At 38.6% G+C, this 26,267-nt stretch overlaps 1 protein-coding gene across 11 annotated transcripts in view; it reads right to left on the bottom strand.

Moving 5' to 3' along the window:
* DIP2C (DIP2 acetate--CoA ligase C (putative)) overlaps positions 1-26,267 on the bottom strand; it is a 280,542-nt gene that overhangs the window by 15,305 nt on the left and 238,970 nt on the right. For 5 of the 11 annotated variants that reach the window (XM_088150265.1, XM_088150274.1, XM_088150266.1 and 2 more), the window contains 12 exons: positions 26,004-26,205; positions 24,733-24,842; positions 23,983-24,063; positions 22,861-22,984; positions 21,811-21,932; positions 21,307-21,418; positions 21,111-21,220; positions 20,287-20,417; positions 16,118-16,286; positions 14,501-14,671; positions 9,850-9,879; positions 7,615-7,676 (listed from right to left, as the gene is read on the bottom strand). In XM_088150265.1, the coding sequence (XP_088006391.1) occupies positions 7,615-7,676; positions 9,850-9,879; positions 14,501-14,671; positions 16,118-16,286; positions 20,287-20,417; positions 21,111-21,220; positions 21,307-21,418; positions 21,811-21,932; positions 22,861-22,984; positions 23,983-24,063; positions 24,733-24,842; positions 26,004-26,205 (1,424 nt within the window). The other 6 variants (XM_088150267.1, XM_088150268.1, XM_088150271.1 and 3 more) reach the window with 2 other exon arrangements.

The following is a 26,267-nucleotide window of genomic DNA, read 5'->3' on the forward strand; positions in this document are numbered from 1 at the left end:
AAGGGACTGTGGAAAACCAATGTACTTTTAATTTAATAATCTAGAAATGCCACCTGAAAATTCAGTCCTTTCAAATAACTGCATTCCCTTTTCTTGCTATATTTTAAAAATATATGGCTTTCACACTCATGTGAATAACACATTTTCTCAGCTGCATATTGCGTGCAGTGGCATTTCACACTAACCATCATCAATGTACATGAGCTGCAAGAGGCTTCAGCAAACATGTTCATGCATTCTCTTGCCTTCTGTGTAGTGGGGAGGAGTCCAGAATGCTTGCTTTGGATTTATTGTCTCATCCAGAGTGACAAAGTATGATTATCATCATACTTCTAATGTTGTTTTTGGAAAGTTGGTTTGCTTAAAAAGTTAATTCTGAATGGCAGGAGAAATGGTGTTTAACTAAAATCAGAAGTGAAAGCTACTCAATAGGATGTAAAAGAAGGATGAGAAGAGCATGTAGGAGGTTTTCTGCAAGACTTTAAAAAAAAAATCCTAAAGAGAAGCTTTCTCCAACATGGTCGTTTTGACCCTGCAGAAGGCTACTATAGACACTGACTAGTCCCCATTTCTCTTCCTAAATTCAGTGCCTCAAGAAACAGATTAAAGATTGCAAAATTAACGATGAGCTAAATTACAGATGAGTGAATATGAGTCACTACAGCAAACTGTTTCACAACTGGAAAATATACAACTTTAATGTTTAACACAGCAAAGGTAAAAGTACCCAGCTTCCAACTGCCATGCAATAGAGTGGTCAGAACAGAAGGAAAATGAGCTTAACCCTGTGTATGATCAGTAATCAGAGCAGTATTTGGGAAGCTATCACAATTTTGTTCATCATATAGATTATTAGTGGAATTGGAAAACAGTTTTGCCTATCTGCACCAACAAAGAATTATCAATAAGCTCATATTGTTCTACAATGAACAATTCCATGTTTGTGATTGGCACTGAGTGTACGTATGCCATATAAACAGAAGAGATAAGTAAGTATGCCCAACAGAAAAGTTGAAAAAAGCATCAACGCCTCCTTTATGTATTGAGCAAAGTTCTGATTCAAGAATATGAACAATTCCTGGCTGTTCTTATTTATTGGTTTCACCACCTGCTCTACATACCCAGGCAAAATTTAAGTAGAAGAAAACACAGTGTAAAAGATAGTAGACCGTATATGTCACACATTTAAAAGAGCACATATTTAAAAATATAAATACTAGAATAACCCAGTATTGCATTTTTGCTCAGAAAAGTCCTACAGAGGTAGAAGAAGTTAAATTTTGCTGGAACTAAGGAGGGGGGTATTCTAAAATTCAGACGCAACCATCAACAAAAGAGCCATATAACTTGGCTTCAATTTGTTAGCATTAAAGAATTACCCATCTTCTTCTGAACTTCCTGTCCTATTTTTATATTGTGCTATTTTTATACACCATTTCCCCTGGTTGATGTGCATGTTCCCAAACATTTTTGGAAGCTGTCTGAGTTTACACCCACGTGCTTTTCATAATGCTGTGGGCAGGTCAAATAACTCCAACAAGAGAGAAAAGCAGGCATGTCTGAAATGTGATTAATTCAGCCTCCTGCTGCAAATGTCACATCTAGTAATTAGTTACAGGAATAGATCAATTAAGACAGGGTGACTGCAAGGTATGGTAAAAAAAAAGTCAAGGTGACAGCTGATGGTGCAATCAAAGCTCCACCTGGTTTTTTATGCGCGGACATCCAGGGAAAATGGGTGGAACTTTGACTACACCATCGCGGCCACCATCTTGGCTGTTTTTATGATGCCCTGCAGACACCCCTGAAAGAGGATTTTCCAACTACCCAACCAGCAAATATCTTTCCACTGTAGTCCCTTTGTCAGTACAAGGATTCAAGGGAGAGTTGCTCAATCTTTGGTGCTGGGAGGTAGCAGTACCCCTTGCAATGTCCCTCATCCTTGGAGGCCTCTGCCCCTCCCAAACACAAATTCTTATGTCGCTGGATTTACTCCAAAGCAAAGCTCCAGCTTTCTACCACTGTCTTCTTCATTTCCCTACCCACATTGTCTCTGAACCATAGGGAAATAAGAGAAAAGGGGATCTTGGCTGCTAAGCTGCAGAGGGCTTGGAAATGGCAGAAAGTTGGGTGGGCTTTGGAAAGGCTATATAGGTGGAGGGAAAAAAAACAGGCAGAGAGAGAAGCTCTCCCCTCACTAAAACAGAGAGAGAGAGAGAAAGAAAGAGGGTCAGAGAGAATATGCAGCTTCCATATGTACTCATTGATCTCTATGCACCTACAGAAGGCGAACCATACCCAACATTCTTAAAACTGGCCACATCCCACAGTGGCTAATAGCAGATAATAACTAAGAGATCATATATATACTGTAGCCATTGTGATATTCTGTTTCAAGGTAAGTAACATTATGCAAAGCACCAAAAAAAAAAAAAGGAATATGAAAAAGGAATCAAAATAAAGACTTGGGCATTCCAAAATACTCAAAGTGTCTGCAGCACCATGAAGAATATATTGGTTTTTCCTCAAGTCGGCAACTAATTCTTTAAAGAGGTCATAATTTGAGCTGAATAAAAGCTAAAACAGCCACTGATTATACCTGCTTTTAATGAGCCACTTGTAAACCTTTCTCTTTAACCAAACGAATTGGAAGAATGGGAACTCTTGACAACATACTTATTTATCTTTGAATTACTATGAATCTGAATGAAGATAAGCAAACATTCATTTTTGGTTTTAAAATTACAGGTGGTCCTCGGGTTACGATGGCAATTGGGACCAGGACCTCTGTCACTAAGCAATGCAGTCATAAAGTGTGATGGCACATGACCACATCCCTTAGCAATGGCAATTCTGGCAGTCCCGGTTGCTGTTGTTAAATGAGGACCGTGCGGGTCATTACGCAAGAATCTCGCATGATTGCAACTTCCAACTTCCTGCTGGCTTCCCCATTGACTTTGTTTGTGGGAAGGCAGCAGAGTATGTGGGAAATCGCAATCGTGACCATGGCTTGCTTCAATGTCATAATCGTGAGCACCCAGATTGCAATCACGTGACCGTGGGGATCCTGCAACAGCTGGAACTCTGGGGACCTGTCATAACCCCCTTGTTCAGTGTTGCAATTTTGAATGGTTGTTGAACAAATGGTCGTAACCTGAGGACTACCTGTAATATAGAGGAAGGTGCAGATTAACATCCCCCAGGGAGTCTCTCTGCAAAGGTTCTGTAACCTTATTTCACTAGGTTTCAGTTGACTGTTTTTCCTCAAAGGGACACCAAAACAATACGAAATTTGAATCCACTAACAAGAATTACGTATTTCTTGATGTTTTAACTTTCTATATCAATCACTGGGGGAGCATTTTTGGCTCTAAAAAATAACACAGAAATACTGGCAATAAATAAATTGATCTTCTGATCCTCTCTTGCAAACCGCCCTTCCTACAGTTCATTATTCACAGTAAATATGTGGCATGACAGGGCTAGGAAATGGGAATTGACTGAGATGCAGGTTCTGCACAAGACCTTTTATAATCTGAAGTGAAGCAGCAAATCTCTCTCACCTGAGTCAATGTGCCTTGCACTCAAAAGCCAGCCAAATTATTCTGGCACATGAGGCAGAAAATCCTGAAAGCATGCACCCTCCACCCATCATCCCTGAGAATAAAATATTATTATTATTTTAATGATATAATATTACAATAATAATATGAGCAATGAATACTCTTCTGCTTTTTGATAACATTCAAAATCTCCTCTACCCCTGCCTTGCTGATACAACTTCTGCCCTGATACAATTTGATAGCTCCTTCCAGCTAAACAATGGAAGCCCTTGTTGCTATTCACATTCAGAAAAAGTAGGCAACCCCTTGGCAGTGGTGGGCCCATATGACAGTTGGGGAACATGAGACATTCATGTTCTCATTTAGTGCTTGCCTATTTACAAAATGGTTGCCATGATGTGTGTGGTCAGTCAAGAAATCCATGTCCATGAAAGTATGCTGTAAGGTGGCTCTGGGCCACCCCTCCCACTGCTCTCTATTGTGAGAGACAACTATTTTTTTGGAGGGGGGGGTGTAAAATAGTATACTTCCAAGCAAACTCTGGACTGCAATCATCACCTGCCATATACTTGTTTTCTGAAATTGTGTATGAGGCTTCTGTGGCTTCCAGAGGCTGCCTTATAAATAAAGGTGACAGAATTAGTTATTTGTTTTGCACATTCCAGTTTTCCAGTTATTATTTTCAGTGTTAACATGGCACAAAGAGTCTGGCCTTTTGCATATGATGGGAAATAGGTAAGAGGTAAGAGAAAGAAATGGATCCTTTGGATTGAATGGCAACTTGAGAACCAGAAGAAAACCATCTGAATCTCCAGGGCATCCAAATTTTTTAAACTACTGTTGCCAGATAGGAATTCTTGTGGACACCATCTTCTAACCTGAATTTAAACTGACCACGATGTTTAACCACTTCCCCAGGAGTTCTTTGTCTCAGATGATGGAAGAAAACCACCCAGATGGGACGAGATGGTGGAAAGGTGATACATGATAAGAAATAGCCACTACCCAGTACATTTCTTTTTCCTTAACAAGAGGGGAGGTGGACAACAAATTGGTGTGACTGAAAGAAAAAGGGAGAGACTGCCTAAAGTAGAGGATTAGCACTGAAAGAAAATCCTACAATTGAAGTTATCTTGGAACAAGAATTGTCATTTGTCATAAGCATTAGATTACATTTTCTGTTGAGTATATACAGGGTCTGTAGGGTGGGCGGGGGGTCAAGAAAAGTCAAGATGGTGGCCAATGATTTTGTCAATGGAAACATTTCCCAGTAGCTATGTGGAGCAAATGTTAACATTTTATATAAATTAAAGTGATCTTCTTCCACTTGGACTAACTTGGAAAAAAAATCAGGAGTCAGGTAGCACTTTTTCCAACTAACACTTTTTATTAAAAGGCATAAGCTTTCATGTGCTGCATTTCACCAAAGCTTATGCCTTTTAATAAAATCTATTAGTCAGAAAAGGTGCTACCGAAGTCCTGATTTTGTGTCACCATAGCCCAACACAGCTCCCATCCTATAATGTCTGGACTAACTTCCTAATTGACAATTAATAATTTATTCACTATATCACTTGCAGGCTGAGCTAGTGGATTCTTATACAGGATGATTATAGTGGACAATCAAGCTATGACATTTTTCTTACTTTCTTCTAAACTTAAAAGAGCAGGGAGACAGATGCCGCCATCCAAAAATAAAAGAAGTGGTAGCAGTGTATTATCAGAAACAGAAAATGGCTGTCCCAGAGCAAAAATCCTGGGAGCTGCTGAGTACCACCCAGCTGAGGAAAAGGGCTAGATTTGCTAAGAAGCCCACAGGAGGGTTGAAGTGTGAATTGGAATGGAAAAGGTTTGTTCTTTTACATGACAGTTATAATTTGTTGTGTTCCTAGGTACTGTCTCTGGAAGAACTAGAATCCTGGAGTTGGGTTTATTTCCCACTGTGGGGGAAGTCAATTCATTTGCAGAGCTCAATTTGAAACTGAACAGGTGGAAACAGTTCACCCATCACTAATTACAACATGCACTCAAATACTTCATATAATTGTTTCAATAACAAGAAATCCAGCTTTAAGACCACTGAGGAAGATTTTTCCAGTTCAATCAAACTATCAAGTCATGCAAAGTAATTTATAGTACTGAATGAAAACTGTGATGAAATGGTTAACTGTTGCATTTTTGCAAGAAAAGGGTTAATGGGACCCTTCCATTTAAGAAAGGTAGGAAGAAACCTATGGGAACTTAGTGGAGGGAACTGACCACTGGAGGAAAGAAAAGGACTGATGGGGTTGTCTACAGGGTCAAAAGGATCAAGACAGCTCCATACAATTGAAGTCACCCCCCCTTTTTTTTTACATGTGTCACATGTAAAAAGAACATGGCTTCAATCATGTAATTGCAGCACTCATCCTGGCTTTTTTGACCCACCCTTCTGTCAGATATCCCTGGACGTCCATGATTAGGCACTCCAGAAGAATTTTTTTCATGTACCTGCATATAAAGCAACTTCTATATGCCAATTCATAAAATTACTGCCAAATAAAGTATTGATTGTTAATAATCAACTAGTTCTCTAAGTAAATGAGAGACAGAGTATAATAATCCTACCACACAGCATACCAAACATTGTAAATTATCAAGAAAAGACCCAGTAAAAGAGGAGATAGCTTCAGTATAAGAATTTTAAATTTATGATTTTGGGTGGTGGCAGTGATATGATAGATTATATTTCTCCCCCAAATACATATTTCTTTCAAGGCCATGTTGAACCACCACCCAGATTATGCTCTTCCAGGGGTATTTCAGCAAGTTTCCAGAAGTAAATTTTTCAAACTAGAAACAGTTCAAAGCAGGCAGGTCTGGAAGCTGCACCATTTCTGGAAACTGCTAAACTGCCCCCAGAATAATGGTTCAGGAAGATGTTCCAAGTGGTCTAGAATGAAACAGAAGTACCTGGAAAATTCTGTTCAGAGATCAACAGATTTCACACATTCCTGCTAAAGGAAAATAATTGATATCACCAATCTACAGTTGTACATGCTGTACGTGGAATTCCCTACCCTAAAAGTGTCTGTAGCTGCCACCATGGCCTGGGTTCATATAACATGTTTAACCATGTCTTGTTGAATTAATCACAACTGTCCAGCTTTACACAATATATTAAACCAAAACTAGACAAACCACATCATGAATTAGCATGACATGTAAATCCAGGGACTGACTGCATCTGATTGCAGAATAGGTGAAAGGGGTAGAATGCAAAACAAATTGCTTTTAAATTTAGGTTTCTGTTTGGTTAGTTATTCTAATATATAAACGTATATAAAACATAAACATGCTGCAAAAAAAGTATATGAAAAAGACATGGATGAATTTGATTGCATTAATTTCTCTTCAGATTAAAAGGCATACTCCATTCTTTTTACAGAATGGTTTTCTTTTTAATTAATATTTAGGTTTTAGTATCTGCCTACTGCCTTGATTTTCTCATTTGGACTATAAAATGTGGATGTTTTCTGATATAGCCCTGGCTGATTTCTCCAATGATAAAAGGGAGATTTTGCTGCTTCTGCTGGAATTTACAGGTTACCATCTGGAATTACTTACAAGTGGATTTTCTTTGCAGAAACGCTCTCCTCCACCTGATATTTTAGGCATTTACCAAGGACTCATCTTTTTACTTAGTCTTTTCTGTGTGGATAACTCATGTGAATATGTTTTATATTCAATGTGCTTAATATACAGTAATTTTATTTGTTAGTATTTAAATTATTTCTGCCCTTTGCTTCTTGATAGTTTAACTTTGATAAGTTTGAATATACAAATCTATATAGAAATTGCTTAGAAGAAATAGGTGAAAAGAAATCTGGGAGTATTAAAAAAAACAGCAGAAAGTAAAAAAAATTGACCTACCTACCTACCCACCCATCTATCTCCTTTCTATTTTTTTGATGTGACCAAAACGATGTGACAGGCATTTTTATCTTCCTCTCTCAAAGTCCACTTGTACCTTCCAGTTATGAATTTGGCAAAATTAAAATAAAAATTGTACCTGTCGTGTCTGAGGGCCCTCATATCAACATACACAGTGGTCGGATCTGGCCCAGATGTTCCCTGTAAAAGAAAACTGTTAGTTAGCTTCTGAATAAATAGGTCTCTCTACGTGTTATTTATTGTTACAATTTCAAACCGAAAATCTGTTATACTGTCATGGTAAAAAAACATAGAACACATTAGTATTGTCTGTATGCATATGTATGTGGAAATCTAATCATCTCTTCTTTGGCTTCTTCATTAACTGTTGATTGCAAACCTAATTTCTAGTTGGTCATCTTCCTGAAAATGAGTCTCAATGGAAAAACAATGAAAGGTTCCCAGGTTTGGCAAATTCTAAAAGAAAGGGAATTGGCTGAAGACAACACAGCCTGTAAAGGCTCAGGCAGGTGATTAACTTTTCTGAGACACTTATGCAAAAGTTTTATTTAAAGTTGACAATGTTCTCAGGCAAGAGATATGATATTAACACATACAGACTGAGGAACCATAAGCAGTTATTCTGCTATTTTAAAAATATATTGTATTTTAAAAAGCAGTGCATTAATTTGTTCATGGTTTGCCTTCACATCCCCTGGCCATTTCACCCACAATACAGTAATTCTTACTATGTCCACGTACTTATGCTCTTTAGAGAAGCTTTCTTCTTTCTATGCTAAGACTGGGTTCACACCCTACACTAAACCATGGTTTATTGATTGGGATCATATATCACACCAAGTCAAAAAACATGGTTTACAAACCACAGAGATTGAGTTCACACTGAAGGCTAAATGAACAAATTGGCTTAGTATATCATGTGAAGTAGCCCAAGAGAGACTTGCACCTCAGTGCAATTAAAACAAAAACAAAAAAAAACTAAGACATGGTGCATTGGGCTAAGTACCATACAGTGCAATCCAGGACAGATTATTTGGATTAGAAACCAGATGTATTAAACCACACTGCTTTCTAATCGCCTTCAGGTTCTGTTGCAACACCGGCGCTGCAAAGCCACTTCACATGTTTGGAGATGCTTTAAGACTTAAAGTGCCCAACCTGTCCTGTGCAATGTGCCAAAAATGTGCATTTGCAGAAAGGCACATTCTATAGGCATATTAGCTAGAGAGGAATAATTGGTTCATTTTACAGTGTATATTCTCTTGATGGACAACCCAAATCTGGATATGTCTAAAGGGGGGACAGCTATTATGCCAGCACATGTTTAATGAGAGCTGGTTTGGTGTAGTTTCAATTTATTTATGGCCAAAAGGCCAAAATAAGGTTTAGTGTAGTGGTTAAAGTGTTGGACAAGAATTGGGGAGATCCAGGTTCAAGTTTGCTCTCAGCCACAGATGCTCCCTGGATGACTTTAGCCCAGTCACTCTTTCTCAGCTCAATTATGAAGGTGGGGAAAAATTGGACAGGGTGTTATATATACTGCCTTGAGCTCCTGAAGGAAAGTTGGACAACAAAGAAACGAATGAAGAACTATTGGGACATCTACAAAAATAGGGCAAACTGGCACAGCATGAGGTTGAAAAAGAATGGACACTGGATTCCTCTTGGGTTTCCAGGCTGCTTTTTGGCACTTTATTTCTTGGCACTCCTTAAAAAAAGCAGGCTTTATGCTAAGGAAAGCAGGAGGCATCTAAAAGAAGTAACATGTGCTAAACATTTACCAGCATCCCATCACCAGGAGAGCAAGAAAAAAGTGCAGAAGGGGCATCACCAGGCAACTTGGCATAATGTCAACACATTGTATTCTTGTGTTGGCATACAGGGGCTCAGCTCTCAATGTACTAATATACTCAGCAGCAGCGTAACAGACTAGTGCCGAGAGCGGAGAAGCCCATTACCATTAATGAAAAAGTGGGGGAGTGGGAGAGAATCAGTCTATAAATATTACCTTAGGATTTGTTTGCATGATTAACCAGAAGCAGGTTATAAAATTAATTTGTGACAGTTTGTACATCAGGGATCAACCTGGGTGCTGTTTTTTAAAACATATTCCCAATCACGTTAATAAAGTGTTGGTTAACTTTTGATGAAGACTATATCTGGATCACAGCTATGAAATATTTCATTTCTTTACACAAAATTTTCTTCCCTTGACATTTCCCAGTCAAGGGCACTCCTGGCTGTTGCACGTAATCACACAAATCACATGCATGTCCCCACTCAGAGGTCTCCGGATTCTATCTAGTCTGTCCACTGCCAGGTGGATATTTTAGGGAACACATAAATTCCCTACCTGCTCGCCCAGTTTCCCCAGCCCGTGCGGCTGCAGCGGCAGGAATAGGGGGAGATGGGGAGAAGGAAAGACAGTAACACATGAAAAAAATAATAAAGGTAATAATAATTGAAAAAGAAATGGAAAATAAAGAGAATTATGCAAAAAGAGTGGACTAAAATAAAAGGAAAAACCACGCCCAATATAAGAATTTATAAACCATAGACATTCTATCGTTTAAATTTCTAAAATGAAAATAAATACATGGATAAATAAGATGGAAGTGTCCATTTTAGTAGAGCAAGCAGGACAGGCAGAAGTACGTAGATTTTCCTATTTTTAACAAATTATTTTGTAGACATTCTACAAAATGTCTACAAGGTATAATTTAAGAGACATTATAGATACTACTGTTTGAGGACATTGTGTGGCACTCTATTTTTCAAATGAAACACGTTGCACTATACTTTAACATTCCTGTAATTGCCATACCTTTTTCAAAAGATAAAAATGAAAAGGAACATTTCATTGTTAAACCTGAAAAGTGCATTTGTGGGTAAGGGGCGGGACAAGTCACCCACTTCTGAGGAATGTTCAACTCCATGATGTATCATTCTATCATGACACCTGCCCCCCATCATACACACGTTTGTCTCCCTGAATGAAACTGAGCCAGGGAGTTCTCCATTCCCCAAACTAAAGTGTAAATCTGCTAAGTAATTTTAGTTATAAGGAAGCTGCTTCCAAGGGCAGAAATGGTACATCCTGAACTTCACCAATATCTTCTGCTTCATTGTGTCAGTCCCACTAGGTACACTACTAGATCATGAAATCAACTCCACAGGAAGTCTAAAACTACTTTTATTGAGCGTGACTATAACAACAGAATCTTGTAAGTCTGATTGTGTTGTACTTCCTCTTACTTATACTTCAGCAGATTAGGGTGGCATCTGCCTGAGCAGCTTCCAAATGCTATCTTGTTGTGGGCTTAAAAAATATTTTTAAGGCAAACAGAGCCTGCATATATCTGTCAAGGTCATCTTTCTTACTCTCTACAGTAAATTTGCCATTTCTGCCTTTTGCAGTGCTACTGTATGAACCAATATATCTACAGCACAATCCTACAACGTTTATTCAGTAGGTCCTGCTGCGTTCTGAAGGGCTAAGTCCCAAGCAATTGAATACAATGCAGTCTCAAGTTCTATTATTAATTCAGCCCCAGGGCAAAGTGGGCTAAAGTAAAAGTGAGGGCTAAATTGATTAGGCTGAATAATTTTCAAAGAAAGAAAATAAATGATCTCCCACTACACTAAGTTTTTCATCCAACAAAGATCTTCCTGCCAGAAGATCCAGGATCTAGGTGTCATAAAACACAGTAGAATGCAGAAAAGATATATGTTAGTAGTAACTACGAACTACTAAATTCAGGAAATAAACTTCTAAGACCTAGGATCTGATCCTTGTGGAAAACATGCATCTAGAAAACATCTAGTTGCCTGTTGTTCTAGACTTTAGGTCAACAGTAGACAAATATTCTCCAGGTATGCTGGGGTACAAATCCCATAACCCTCAAGTAGCATAGCAAGCCATGCCTGCAAGTAACAACATTCTCAGAATTCTGCATGGATGAATTATTTGATTCTTCTCAATCACAAGGACAACTCCATCTGAACAATTAAGATGAAGATCAAGTTGGCATTGAAGCAAGTTTAAAGTGAAATTTTAAACAGGCAAGGATCTGTAGACTTTTGTGAAAGGCATCCTCTCTACAAACATGCACCACATTGCATATCATCAAAACTTTTCTTAGGATATACATTTTGTCAAGGATTGAATATGATGGATTGGATCCAAATAATCAACTGCATTTTGATTCTACTGAAACTAATAGGGCAAGTCAATCTTACAGCATAATTCATTGATTTCAATGAGAAATAAGTTTAGCTTACTTCCTCTGAATCCAACCCAGTAAATATATGCAAGGTTGTAATGTTTTCAAAATCAACACTGAAACAGATAGGTAGGCAGGATATCCTTAAATGGATATCCATTAAATCCTGGATATAAGACAGTAACCTAATTGTGAGCAGATGATGTAAACAAAGTATTTATTTATTTAACATATGTATGTTTGTCCATTTATAAAGCTGAGTTCAAAGCAACTTCTGGAGGTTTACTTTCCTGAAATTTTAAATTAAGTGAAATTGAAACAATTCTCTCAATTATCTCGAACATTAGTCCTGCATGGGTCCCTAGAAACCCTTCAGGTACAAGAGAGTAGTACTTTGGGACTTTCTGAATGTGGAACAGTTAACAATCTTAATGCATACATTTGATATGCACAAAGAAAGTCAGTCTGGAACAATCAATGTAATCTAGGACATTGTTCATAGCCAATGCTCATGATCTATTGAGCAGCCTAGGCAATGATCAATACTCCTCAAAGAGACTGATGGTTGCAAGTTTCTTTTGATAGCTTTAGTAAGTTATTTATTATAATTTTGGCACATTGCCATAGGGTAGTGGATTTCTCCAGCTGTATATTATCTCCACAGAAAGTTTATACACTTTGCCATATTAATATTTCTGATGGAAAATGACTGTTATGTTATTTCCATAGCAAAACCTCCTCAGCTTCAAGATGTATGGGCCACTAACCAGCTAATAAGGCCAATTCATCCCAGCTGTCATTGCCTTTCAAAGAAAGGATTTTTTCTAACAGTGACATTAAAATAAATACTTAAACGAATACCAAGATATGGCGAGAAACATCAGATTTTGCAGGTATATTTATTTATTTATTATTAAGTTTGTATGCCGCCCATCTCCCTCCAGTGGGAGACTCTGGGTGGCTCACAATTAAAATCAGAAACCCCATCAACAATTAACCCCCCCCATAAATAGTTAAATAAATAATCCATTAAAAATATATCTGATGAGCACCATAGCACAACCTCCTTTCTCACTAACAAATGAAAATATAGCACAATGTATCCACAATGTTAATGCTGCTACTTCTTTAGAAAGACTGATTTGTATAATGTAGGTATGTATCTACGCATGCATGCATCCATGCAAGCTTGTAGGTCTTGAGTAGTCTTTATTTTATTTATAATGTTTGTAACCTGCCCCAAGTTGAAGCCCTTGGGTGGTGTACAACGTATTATCATGAAACCTGGAATGAGAATAAACTCTATGACTTAAGTAAAACAGGCAGTTTGTGTCCTTGATTGACTCTGCAACTTGAATGCTTCTGATGCTTTTCTGAGGCTAGCAGACTTCACGTCCATTTAGGATGTTGCTTCGGCACAATGGCATCACTGGCAAGAAGCCACTGTGCGATCAGAATGGCAGCATCTGTAAGAGATTTTATTACTGTTCCCCTTTATGTCATGGAGTGGGGGCACTAAGGTTTAGAACTGAGTGCAATACAATCTGCCTCTATCCAACAAAGGAAGTAGGGAAAAGAAAATCTGACTGTGAAAGTTAGAAGACTGCAGAATCTTAGAATGCATGCAGGGAAGTAGTGTAAAACATGTGGCCAATGGCACATTTGAATCTCTGCCCACTTTGCAACCCCTCCCCCCTTTTGGCTGAATAAATATTTTCCCATATCAAGGCCAGGGAACTGTTGCCCAACGGTGCCCATATACATCCTGAAATCATACTGCGGGGGGAAGGATCAAGCCATGTGCTTTCTCCAAGTGATGTGGCTGTTGGAAACCTGAAACTAAAGTTACAAAGAAAAGAAGTCCAACAAGTGACATAAAACAAATGGACATAGTTATAAACGTAAAGTAAATACTAAGGAATTACCAGAAAAAAATCCAAGAAGTACGTCGCATTTATAATGTGAAACTAACATGAAATGGGAAGATGGGAACCATCAAAAAACAGGACTGGAATAGGGAGCAGGAAAAGATCATATTTTTCCACCCAAATAAATTTTTATTTGAAATGGATGAGGTTCACCTTCAGATATGCATAGAGGAAAAAATAACACAAGCCTATTTTATAAGATTCTAATACTAATAAAATGCTTATAAGCTTTACTACTGTGATATGCAAATAACATTTTAGTTTCTAAAACACTATTATTAATGCTAAGTATTCTGGCTAAATTGTCATTTTTTCCAGAACAATATAAACTTGAGAGTTCCAATAAGGTTGGACTTCAAAGACCATAATGGCTAGGAACTCTGGGAGCTCAGGGAATCAGGCAGGCATCAGATTGGGGCAAGTAGATATGGACATTTAACCCATTTCTGACACTAGCCACAATAACTGAGTAACACTAAAGTGGTTTTAAGGCACTACATACATTCAAGTCCTTATTCTACTCACAAGAAAAAAAATAAGATTCTGATGTACTGTGCATAAAGATTTGGGTTGATTTTTACAAGTTACAAATTAAGGAACTTTCATGCAGACTTTCACTGCATTGCTTTTCGCACTGAGGGCAGAATAAATGCTATAAATGTAACATGAAAGAATTATGGAAAAAGCTCATTAACAAAAACAGAAAAGGTGTATGTTTGCAGTATGAAAGAGGAACACCTATCCCTACATGCAACAATTAAGAAAGTAATAGCCACCTTGAGTGAAACCTGATTCTTTTCCTTTGAGGAAGAACTGCTTTTACAATTTCTGCCAACATGGGAGAAAGCCTTACCTGCAAACATATAGCCAGGTTAACTCTGCAGCCAAAGGATGTGCTGACAGCCCTGGGATGGAGGCCCAGATCTTTGAAAAGCTTTGAAAAAGATTGCGTCAGAGCTATTCGGGGCCGTTCTTCTGCCACAACCACACACGTCCGCACCCTTGACAGGTCCAGCCCCCTTGCCTGGAAACAAGGCACAAACTCAGGTCATCCCAGGGTAGTATTGATATTTAGATAGATTGTTATAATAATTTTTGAACCACCTGCCCTCTGAGGTTAAAAAAGAGCATCCAACAAAGTGCCATTCATTCAACCATTCTTTTAGAAGCAAATATATCTTACTACAACATATGGGACAAAGCAGAAATCCAAATCTATAACAATGCCTTTCCTTTCTTTTATTTCAGAATTGAAATAGCAAAGACATCAGAAGCAGTAATGAACTTTGGGCTATAAAAAATCCATTTTGGAGTAAATGGGAACATCGTCACAACAGACATCATCGATGTTTTTGCCAATGTGGTTCCTCTAGATTTTTTTGGACTACTTTCTGTAGTAGTTAGCTAGGAATGATGGGAACTGAAGTCTAACCTACCTAGAATTCTGCATTAGGGAGTGGAGAGGGTTTATTATTTTTACTTAGTTTCTAGAAGCCACACAAATTCAGCTCTTAAACTATGAGCCTGTTTTGAACAGATATAGGATGTGGTAATACTTATAATGCAACTTTTTGTTAGCTATCCTGAATCCCATCTCTTGGAAAAGTGAGGGGAAAGGGACAGACTGGCTTAAAAAGCTCCTTACATGCAACAAAACCTAAAAAGAGTCTTCAAGAAATTGAAAGTGCCTGAGCTCACATACCCTGCTAAGCTATTTAACTAGTTTTACTCAATGTATCACAATTGGCTAAATTCACGCAATGTTCTTAACCCAGTGTTTCCCAACTTTGACGACTTCCAGGAGGGTAACTTTCAACTCCCAGAATTCCCCAGCCAGCATAGTTATTACTGAGAACTCTTAAGAGTTGAAATTCATCCATCCAACACTAGGCTGTCTTAAACGGTATGTTCATGGCTTGCAAACTATAATGTTTGGGTTCACACAACTCACCAAGCCTAAACAAATCAAACCACATTATGGCTATGTGTGATGCCTGCTCATTTTGCTGAGTGGGGATTGGATTTCTGCCCCTAAAGGCACCAGTCTCCCCACCTTCACAAGGAAGAAATCTAGTGGTCTGAAAAGTCACAGATGTCTACAGGTGGTCCTGTGAAGGCTAGGCAGGCTTCTAGTGATATGTAATAGAAAAAAACAAGTATGAGGTTTATATGAATGTACCCTGAATAGCAAACTACAGACACAAAGGTGAAGCATCATTTTCTTTGCAGCCCTGCGCTCCAAAAATAACCAAGAAACAGCAGGTGAGAATGTTCCTGGAAAGTGAAATTCCACCTGCTCAACTGAAGGTGCAGCTCACTCCTTGATTTGTTTCTTCTCAATGAATGTGTTCCAAATTCAAAATGACAAATACTTATCAACAATCTAAACAGTGATATCAAGTGGGGAGGAGAAGTTCAGGCAAAAAAGGCTGGAGGGAGGAAGAAAAGGGAGAGAACAAGGATTCCTCACCTTCAGAGATTCTGTTTGTGAGCCAAGGCCCTTGGTGCAAAGCTCCATAACTGAGTAGGAACAAAAGGTATCTCTCACTTTGTACTGGCTCACAGCCAGAAGCCAAAGAGCAGGTGTAGTTTCCAATTCTGAGGGAGGAATTAAAATAGACTGGTGTCCTGAATAAACGCTGTAAAGATACAAGATTGGTTAATCCCATGACGAGAAATCTGTCTTGAGAGACCAGAAGACGGCAAATTGAAAAGGAAGTTATTTCTCAAACTTCAGGAAGGAGACAGCTCTCCCTGAGAGCTTTTAGCTTAGGAATGGACAACCTGAAGCCCTCCAGATGTTGCTCAGTTGGCTTCCAATTGCTCCATTAAGCATAGCCAATGATCAGGGATACTGAGTACTAACATGCAGCAACTACCAGAGGGCCACAGTTTCCCCGTAGCTCATAAATCTTAGAAATCAAAACAGCAGCAACAAATGTATATTCCAGAAGAAAAAGACAAAATGAGCTAGCTTTAAATCAGTTTATGTGGAGAGAGACTCAGTGGTTTGAATTTTATTCTGCCTACGCCAGATAGTTTTTTAATAGTAGCATGAAGATGGCAAGTTCCCTGTGATGAATTACTCCTGCTGTCAAGGATACTCGCTTGAGGAAATAGGCTTTTGCAAGCTACAAGATTCTTTTTCCCTGTGCCTCTGGGATTTGGAACAAAACAAGGATCGACTGAGCAAGTGGTTCAGTCGACCAGGTTTCTCACCTTGTGAGATGATTCACAGGTAACTTTATAGGAAGGGACGCTAAAGTTGGCAAGGTACCTCACTTTGCATACAAAAGATCCCATGTTTGATCACTGGGAGATAGCTTGCAAATCATTTGCCACTTCCTTTTTCTGGAATGTTATCATATACAACTCTGAGATTTCCTGATAGTTTGCAATTTGTATTGTCGAAGGCTTTCACGGCCGGCATACGATGGCTGGCGTGGGTCTTCCGGGCTGTGTGGCCGTGTTCTGGAAGTTTTGTTTCCTAACGTTTCGCCAGCACGTGTGACCGGCATCTTCAGAGTGCAGGAGCACAGACAGGAGCAGTTCTCTCTGTGCCCACAGAGCATGGCACATGGCAGAGTGGGCACAGAGAGAACTGCTCCTGTCTGTGCTCCTGCTCTCTGAAGATGCCGGTCACAGGTGCTGGCGAAACGTTAGGAAACAAAACTTCCAGAACACGGCCACACAGCCCGGAAGACCCACACCAGCCATAGTTTGCAATTTAATTATTATTTGGGTCTGGCCCTGGTTGGCTTTTCAAGATCAAATAAGATGATGTTGCCTTCTAGATGGGAGATTTGCATATATACTTTTTCACAGAATGACAGAACTGGAAGACACCTTTTAAGCCACTGAAAGAATCTCCTGCTCTTTGCAGAAATTCAGTTAAAAGCATCCCCAACACCTATCTAGACTCTGTTTGAAACACACCACTTTAAAGGGAATCTTTAATCTTGTTTTATTGGTTTATTATTTTTTTTCTGTGAATTACTATTTTTTAATTTGTTATACATCCTCCCTCTTGGTGATATTTGCAGAAATGCAGTATTTAAACAATACAAACACAGCTTCAAATCATCTCATGTTATAAACTCATACTTTCAGTGGAATTTAAATGCGAATGATCTAATGATCAGTTTGCATACGTGGCTGAAACCTACTCTGGCTAGGCAATGCTTAAGCCATGATTTATCTTGACCACTGTTTGTTGCATATGCCACAAGGGCTGGATTCACACATTCCACCTAGTCAAAATCAAACAATGCTAAGACTTAGTGTGAGGTGTGAACCTATTTTCTGTCAAGGCAAGTTTGTATGTAACTTGATCAAAATGGCTCTGGTTTATTAAGATAAGTTCAGGTAGAGTTTAGGAACAGTACCAGCCTTTGCTAACCTTGGAAGTGGGGAAGCCCATGGATTCAGTATTTTCTATGCTGAGCAGAAGTACCTTTTTAGGAATCCTTCCCAGGTCAATGTGGAATTGCTAGTAAAGGACCTGGATCTTCTGCATGAAGAACAGTGCTCTTGCACCAAGCTTGCAACCCTTATACCTCTAGGTAGTTTGCAAAAGTAATTAATTAATTTTATTTATTTTTCAAATTTATATATGCCGCCCATCTCACTATACAAGTGACTCTAGGTGGCAATGACAGAATTGTTTATCCAGAAGAATATTTCAACTTTTTAGTTTAAAGACTATCTAGGCAGTTCACAATTACACACAGAAACAAGAGTATCAGTAAGTTATAACACCTCAGGCTCCACATAAAAGAAATAAAACTTGGCCAAATTAAAAAACAAAACAAAACAAAAAGGTCTTTGCTAGGTGCTCAAGACTTCAGAATCAACACCGAACTGAACAGCTGCTAGAATAAAAATATTAAGAGATGAGCTGCCAAAAAATCCTCCCAAACCCAAAACATGGCAAGGAAAAAAAATATGACATCACAATGAAGCCCAGCACTACGCATTTGGCACAAACAGCTAAAAGATTTAGAGAGACTAGTATCCATGAACTCACGTTGGCCTGACAACTGTTGTTCTGCCCAGAATGCATCAATCTTTGACAAAGATCCCCAGGAAATCCTGCTGGAGTGGGTGGCCAATTGATAGGAATCTGGAGAATTTTTGATAGAGGTCTATTGCTCTGCTTTGCAAGGTTTCTTTTCATTATTATTTTATACCCTTTGGGACATAAAATAAAAACAAAAACAAAACTTTGCAAAACCACGCAATACAGCCGTGACTTACCAAGGGGCTGGCTCCATGCTCCAAGGGGTTTTCCTTAGCAGTTTGGAAGTCTCAGAATGCTGCATTCTGGGACATCACAATGGAGCAGGCCAGCACAACTTCATAGCATCTATAACAGGGATAAACAGATGGTTTTATTTTATTATTATATTATATATAGGTGTATATTTGGCTGCTTGTGCTCAGATTGCAAACCCTGGGTATCTAGGGTTCAATCCCTTTTTATATTCCTGTAGCAGTGACTGATGGCAATGATCCCAAACCGGAATAAAAACAACACTGCCCCAATCTGGTACCCGTTTTTAAAAACACCAATTTAAATTTACTTCAAGTTTGTTACATGATCAAGAGGTTCATCAGAAGTTTAAGAGAGCTGTAACCTATGAAATCAAGTTGCATCAACTCTATATGTTCTATTGCCTGTGCAACGAAGTATAGAGTTGAGGATTCTATTCTACAATATATGCTAAGTTACCAAGGGTCTGTAATAGCCAACCATGAATGGTTTGCATGTCCCTGTTTCTGTATATTAAAAATTGGGAATGTAGTTTCTGTGATAAGAAAAATCTTAGAAATTCCTAACAGAAATAATATCTGATTTTTTTTCAGAAAACACTTTTGAAACACTAGTGAACAAGTTTGGCAGGAAACAAAAGGACATTTTATGTTAAGTTTCAAACTGGCTTAAAATATTTAGGAAATTGGGAGGAGGATGAATCGAAATCCTGCACACCAAGAGAAAGTGGGCTGAAGGTCCTGATTTTCCTGTCTTCTTCCTCTCGGTAGACATGATTACCTTACTAGCCTCCCCCACTTCACATCCTTTTGGTAGCAACAAACATTATGGGCTTATGTTTCCCACTTTGGTATATACTAATAGCACACTCATTTAATGTCTATGTAGCCAAAGCAGCATTACTCAAAGGGAGATATTAGCCAATTTGGAGAAATGCCAAGAACTGTGATAAAAAAAAGTATGGATGTGATATTCCATTAAAAGCACTCCAGTGAGAGTAAGTGGCAGCATGGAATAGCTCGAAGAAACAAATGGCTAGCTTAAACTCTAAAGAGGATTGCTCTACATTGTAATATTTTGTCGTATATAGCCCAAATACCCACTTGCTCAAATGTAATAAGATGTTATGACTCTAATTCCATTTATCCTCTACATTTTGCCTCTAGGAGTAATATGTTTGTCTTCAAACTTAAACCTAGCAGCCTTAATCCACTCTCTTTGCTCTGATATACCTGTTGATCATTTTCCTAGGATGTGGCACACTTCATCCCCACCCTCCATATATATATATATACACACAGAGTCCAACAGTAACATCCTGCCATTTCCAAGAGAGATGCCTGACAGTTCCCATCGGGAAAACCTACCTACAGAGGCACCAAAGGACAAACCCAAGTCCACAATAGGGATCCAAACAGATGGCAACTTCTCTAGAAGGATAGAGTTCACACTGCAGCTTAATAGAACGACAAAAGGCACTAGTGGCTGCATGAGACATCTGGAAGAAGAAAACAGGGCAGTAATCAAAATGATAAATTATGCCATTCTGTGGGTTTGCTTCTGAAGCATTGCCAGATCTTAAGTTAGTAACAGAACGAACAAAAATAATCATCCCCCAACCCTTCTCCCCCCCACCCCATTTCCATCTCCTGGAAACAAATGCACATAGAATCCTTTCTACATAATTAAAATTAATATGTTTTCAAAGGAGAACAATCAGTCAACTTGGCATAGAAAAAAACAACAGAGAGTGAGTTATTGTCCATTTGATTTCTAGGTTATAATCTGGAACTGCTGGGAATTATGTGCTACCCTGAAGAGGATGGTAAAAATAGAGATGTACTATGGAGGGCAGACATGGGTCAGTGAAAGACCACATGCTTGGCATGGAGAAAGTAAAACTCTCCCACTAATGCCAGTTAAAGGGTGTTGTACCATGTGAAAAATGAGAACTCAAAACAAGCTCTTGCTATCTTCGTTTTATCCTAAGGCCACAAAATTAGGTACCTCCCATGCAAGCTACAGAAAAATTGACCAAGGGGATTTTTTTCCTTAAAAATAATATATCATGGAAGCGACAATTAAGTAAAAACAAGTGACTTTTTTCCTATGTTGTTCTCCATATCTTATCTTATCCATACGTGGATCCTGACTTATCCTATCTTATCCAGTGTGAGTGTGTAATTCTTACCTTCACCCCTGCTAACATTCCAGTTGTAGATACACTGAAATCGAGATAAGCTAGCATGTCAGGATTAGAAGGTTTGAAGATCTGAGGAGGCCGTTTCTTTGGCAAATCATCTATGGAGAAAAATGGAGACACGGTTCTTGTAGCATTCTGAAAGATGCAAAAATTCATAACAGAATGAAGGGGAAAAACAAAATACCTGTGTCTAATATTGGCGGCCATGTTCTGACATCCACTGCTGCTGCTGCCTCTCGAGACCGTAACAATTTACATATTAATTGTGTTGTCATTAAACAGGCAGAGCGACTCACCTGGGAATTTCAGCAGAAAAAGAGAGAGGAAGAAAAGAGATTTAAATCTCTTCACATTACAAGACTGTATATATTCACTTTTTATAAAGTACATCTTCAGCTTAAAAAGAACATCTCACATATGCCAAACTTTCAAGTTAAGACATACAATACAGATCCTCATCCCCCAAGATATTCTACTATGATGTAGAATGCAGCTGCTATACTGATGATAGCACCCACCTTCGAAACAACTCCCTTCCGGGCCCAAAAGTTTTAGTTCTTAACCCTCGTTAGGTCCCTGCACCAGCAAATCTATTCCTTGTGGCCCCTGGAGGCTAAAAGTGCAACTCCAGGCTGAAAAAGGCAATCCATGCATGCTCTAAGTTAATTGTTACTAATGGCCCACTGACCTCCACAATCATCTTCACCGTGGGTAAGGTCGTTGCAATGTTCTGTGGATGGGGAGGCCGAACTGTTATTGGTACACAGCCCGCATATAAACATCCGTAAAATGCAGCGATCAGATCTATGCCTGGATGAAAAAAACAGATTTGACTATGAGTGTGGGAGGAAACAAAATGAGAATCATTTCTAAAGACATCAGTTGGGTTAGCATAAATCTACCTTCCCTAAGCCGATGCTGTTCAGATGTGTTGGGAATACAACTGCCAGAAGTCCTACATTCAAATGGAGCTTTTAGGCTGCAATCTTATATCCACTTACCTAGGAGTAAGGACCACTGAACCCACTGGGGCTGACTTCTGAACAGACATGCATAAGATTGTGTTGTTAAAGAGAGAGAGAGAGAGGGAGAGAAAGAGAGAGAGAGAGAGAGAGAGAGGGAGAGAAAGAGAGAGACATGTACAGTTTACTTCTACTGAAATGTTTTGAATGCATTTGGTTCTAGATGAGCAGATTTCTCATACAATTGTGAATTTTATTTAGATGCTGGAGGTGAAATTTGTTTCTCCAACTCTCCATTGTATACTGAATAAACCTGTACATGAAATTCAGCTCTATATCCCTCATGCTTGTGAGATAATGGGATTCTTTCTTCACAGTTCCATAGCAATTCTATTCTGGAAGTTGGAGCATTAAGCAACTACATGTTCAACATAGGCTGAGGTTCTAGGCACATACTGAAGCATAATTGGTTGAAATCAATAAGGACAAGAGCAAATAAAAGGGTTAGGCATGCCTAAATCCCACTGAGAGCTATGGGAACAGTTGGTCTAACAGCCCATGCACTGAAAGAAACACAGCTGTGAAAGAGCAATGAGAAACTTTGGGGTATAATCCTACAAATTCACTGTATATAGCAACCAGTAAGACATATACATGAAGCAAAAATGTTTATAGCCTTCCAACTAACATTATCTATACTCTGTCAGTCAAAGGTTGTATATAGGACAGCAAAATTGTTACAGAGTTGCTACTAAAAGTGTACTTGCACAATTTACCTGGTGGGTAGACTAAAGCAACATGGTCGCCATCTTGTAAGTGTCCCCTTTCCATCAACATTACTGCTATCTTTTCAGCTCGTTTATGTAACTGGACACAGGTGAGAGAGTTTGCTATTGTCCCCTTCATTAAGAAAAAAATGCAGAGACACAGAAGAAAAATTTAAATGTGCAGCTTTTTATTCATTAACTGAGTTACTGACCTTAGCCTCCAAAACTAGATCAGTGATATAAATGCCACACATTCATTTCATTTTAAGCAGGAAAAAAATAAAGGAAGCAAAATCTATATCTTGATTAGGTCAGTTGAAAGCTAGATTTTAAAGCTTTTTGCCCGATTAACCACAAAGCGAACTACGACTCTTCAGGAGATTCTTGCCACTGCTGAAGAATTCTTCCAAAAAAAGTCAAACTGAAATTTAGTAAGGAGACAATGCGAAGAACTAATGTGTTGGCTTATTGGCAATCACCCTTTTCAAATGGTGAAGTAGTCTGAAGCATCTTCAACACTGGCCTTAAAAAGAAAAGCCAAACAGCTTGAGATTTTCCAAAAGTACAAAACTTTCAATGTCGCATAGAGACAATATGTCAGATTGCATTCCAAGCTCCACCATCTATGGATAAAGTTTGTACAAGTCCATGTTCTAGACTAATATATACTTGTTTATTTAATTCAATTTGGAGCCACCTGACTCCAGAGCGACTCTAGGCAGTTCACAAGACCCTAAACAGAATAAAAGCAACATAATAAAAAAGACATGCCTCAAAAAACAAACTAGAAAAAAAATGGCAAACCCAGCGATCAACCCAATCATTCCACAACATCCAGCAGCCAGTGGGGCACTCCAGCGACCCTATCCCGAATCCTTGATGGGTCTTTATGGTCTTCTGAAAGGACTAGATGATTGTAGAATATACCTTTGTCACTTCAAACTTGGTTTTATATTTAATAGTTCTGAGTTGTAAGTTGATTCATTATTATTAATTAAATTTATATGCTGCCAGATTCCCAGCGACTCTGGGTGATTTACAAATGATTTAAAACATGAAAACAAAACAAGAAGCAAAAAAGGATAGAGATGGCAGATTTCTCCAGTACACACAGCCAACAGATATCCTTACCCTACAGTTTAGTAGTGTATAAAGCACATGGTCAGGAGTTGTCTGTGCCCTCCACTGTAAGACTTCTGAGAGGAATAGGAACTGGTGGAGGGAACAAGACAAACAAGAAAGAGAGAGAAAATACAATTACTTCTTTACACACTTTTTAGCTCCTAGAAAGAGTTATCTCTTTTCTAAACTGTCAAACTGCTGCCATCTTGATCTTATTACTGTGAAGGAATACATTTAAGGACGTTGAGGGTAAAAATCTGAAAACACCAGCCTTTAAAAATCAGTAACATAAAATAAACTGCTGAACTTTTGTTTGTTCTCAATTAATCAACAGATAATTCAATTAATTCATTGTTGTTCTAAATAGATTGAAATGGTCTGCAAACTTGGTAGAACTGTCTGTTTGCACTGATATGATCAGGAACAATATCCAAGAATTTTTTTGTGTTAAATCTGCACATTGCTAATCTGGCCAATTTTACATTAGACAACTATACATAAGATGTACCAAATTGAAACATGCATACATATATATGCAGAATTATATAAGACAAAAATAGCTTCTTTGCATCAGATTTGTAACTACCATATGACATAGGTTACATATGGTCTTGATGTAACCTATTGGCAACAGAAAATGCATCTCTTGATATGTATATCTGAGTATATGGACTCTCATATTCCCAGTCCTGAATGGAAAGAAATCTGTGATAAGTATGCTCTTTATCTGCTATGTCTATGGAAGGTTTAGCACTTTACCTTTCTAGCTTGATCATTATCTTCTATTTGTCCCAAATCTCTGCCGCTTGCCTGCGCAATCCTTTTTCCAGAGACCAGATTCCCCACCATCACAGAGGCAGGACCAATTTCTATAGTACATCAGGAAGACGATAAAAAATTTAAAAACCTCCTTTCCAGTGCAAAATTCATTATATATATATATAGCCACCCATCTCACACAAAGCGACTAAAATTCGTATTACTGTGCTTCCTCATTTAGAGTGAAACTATCTCATACAAAATCCTATGGCATATCTGCCATTTTGGCTGCAGTAACAGGGGCTGCCCACAACAAAATTAAATTACTGGATTTCAGATTTCTACAGCTCAGACCTTGTAGCTCTGATTTCCAAAACTTGTTCTTTGAAATCGTGAGAGGAAATGAGACAGCGCTGGTCAGCAGGGACTTTTATCTCCTCTTACTATACTTTGGTAATATCATCTAGCATTTGAGGAGCAGGGGAGATTAGCTGAACCTAGACAATCTGAGATAATCAATAAAACACGCTTTTTCAGATTTCCTCAGTAGGTGGAAGGGAGCCAGCAGAATTCTCATCCCTCCAGAGCCTTTCTGCAACGCAAACAAAACGTGTAGCAGATTCATAGAAAAGGACCAACAGTTTGCACTATGAACTGGTTAAGAGTAATTTTCTTGGAAATGGAGCCCATTCTCTTGTATATAAAAGTGGTGCAAGATACAGGGATCATACCGAAAGATCTCTACTTGCTTTCCAGGCACAATTTAGAATACTGATGTTAATACAGCTTAGGTCTTACTATCTGAGGGATGTCTTCTCTACTTACCAACCTGTGTGAACTTTAAGATCTGCAGGAGAAGCTCTTCTGAAGATGCCCCAACTCTCAGAGGGTCCCTAATCTGGGCCTCCTCCTGCATCAATCCCAAACTATGGAATGTTGGCCTTTGGGGCTGCAACAATGCCCTGCCTTTAAGAAATCTGTAACAATGCCTTACTTTTGCCAGACCTTTCTTGGTGAATGATTTGATTCTGTTTTAATTTCTACTTATGTATTTTTCTTTGTTATAAGCTGCCTTGAGGGTCCTTTTCAAACAGAATGATGGTATATAAATTAACCACAAAAAACAAATACCTAAAGCAAACCAATATTCCAATGATTAAGTCAAAAACTAGCCAACACACAGAACATCCAGCCAAACAGGTCTTGAATTATGAGGCAGCCTAGTTGTTCTTATCAGGTGGTCACAACCAAGAGGCAGCCATTAGACTTACCTGGTTGTTTCTGTCTTGGTTTAGGTAGGTTTGTTACACAGGTATGTGGACACATCAGTACGTTACAGGGATGCAGTGCTCCTTCAAGGAAGAGCTGCTTCGTTTCTGATAAGTGGATTCCACCCAGAGGAGTCTTTGGGAGTGTGTTTGCTGGTACCAAGGCTAGGCAGTAAACCCCTACTTGGTGAATACTGTCTATAGCCTAGAAAAATATATATAAAAAAGGAAGTTACTATAAGGGTGAGAGCAGAATTGAGCTTGTCT

Source organism: Python bivittatus, unplaced genomic scaffold (assembly GCF_059951505.1).
Source record: "Python bivittatus isolate LINGU-HERP-01145 unplaced genomic scaffold, Pbiv_v1 ctg000610_np1212, whole genome shotgun sequence".
In the NCBI taxonomy this organism is placed as follows: Eukaryota; Metazoa; Chordata; class Lepidosauria; order Squamata; family Pythonidae; genus Python; species Python bivittatus.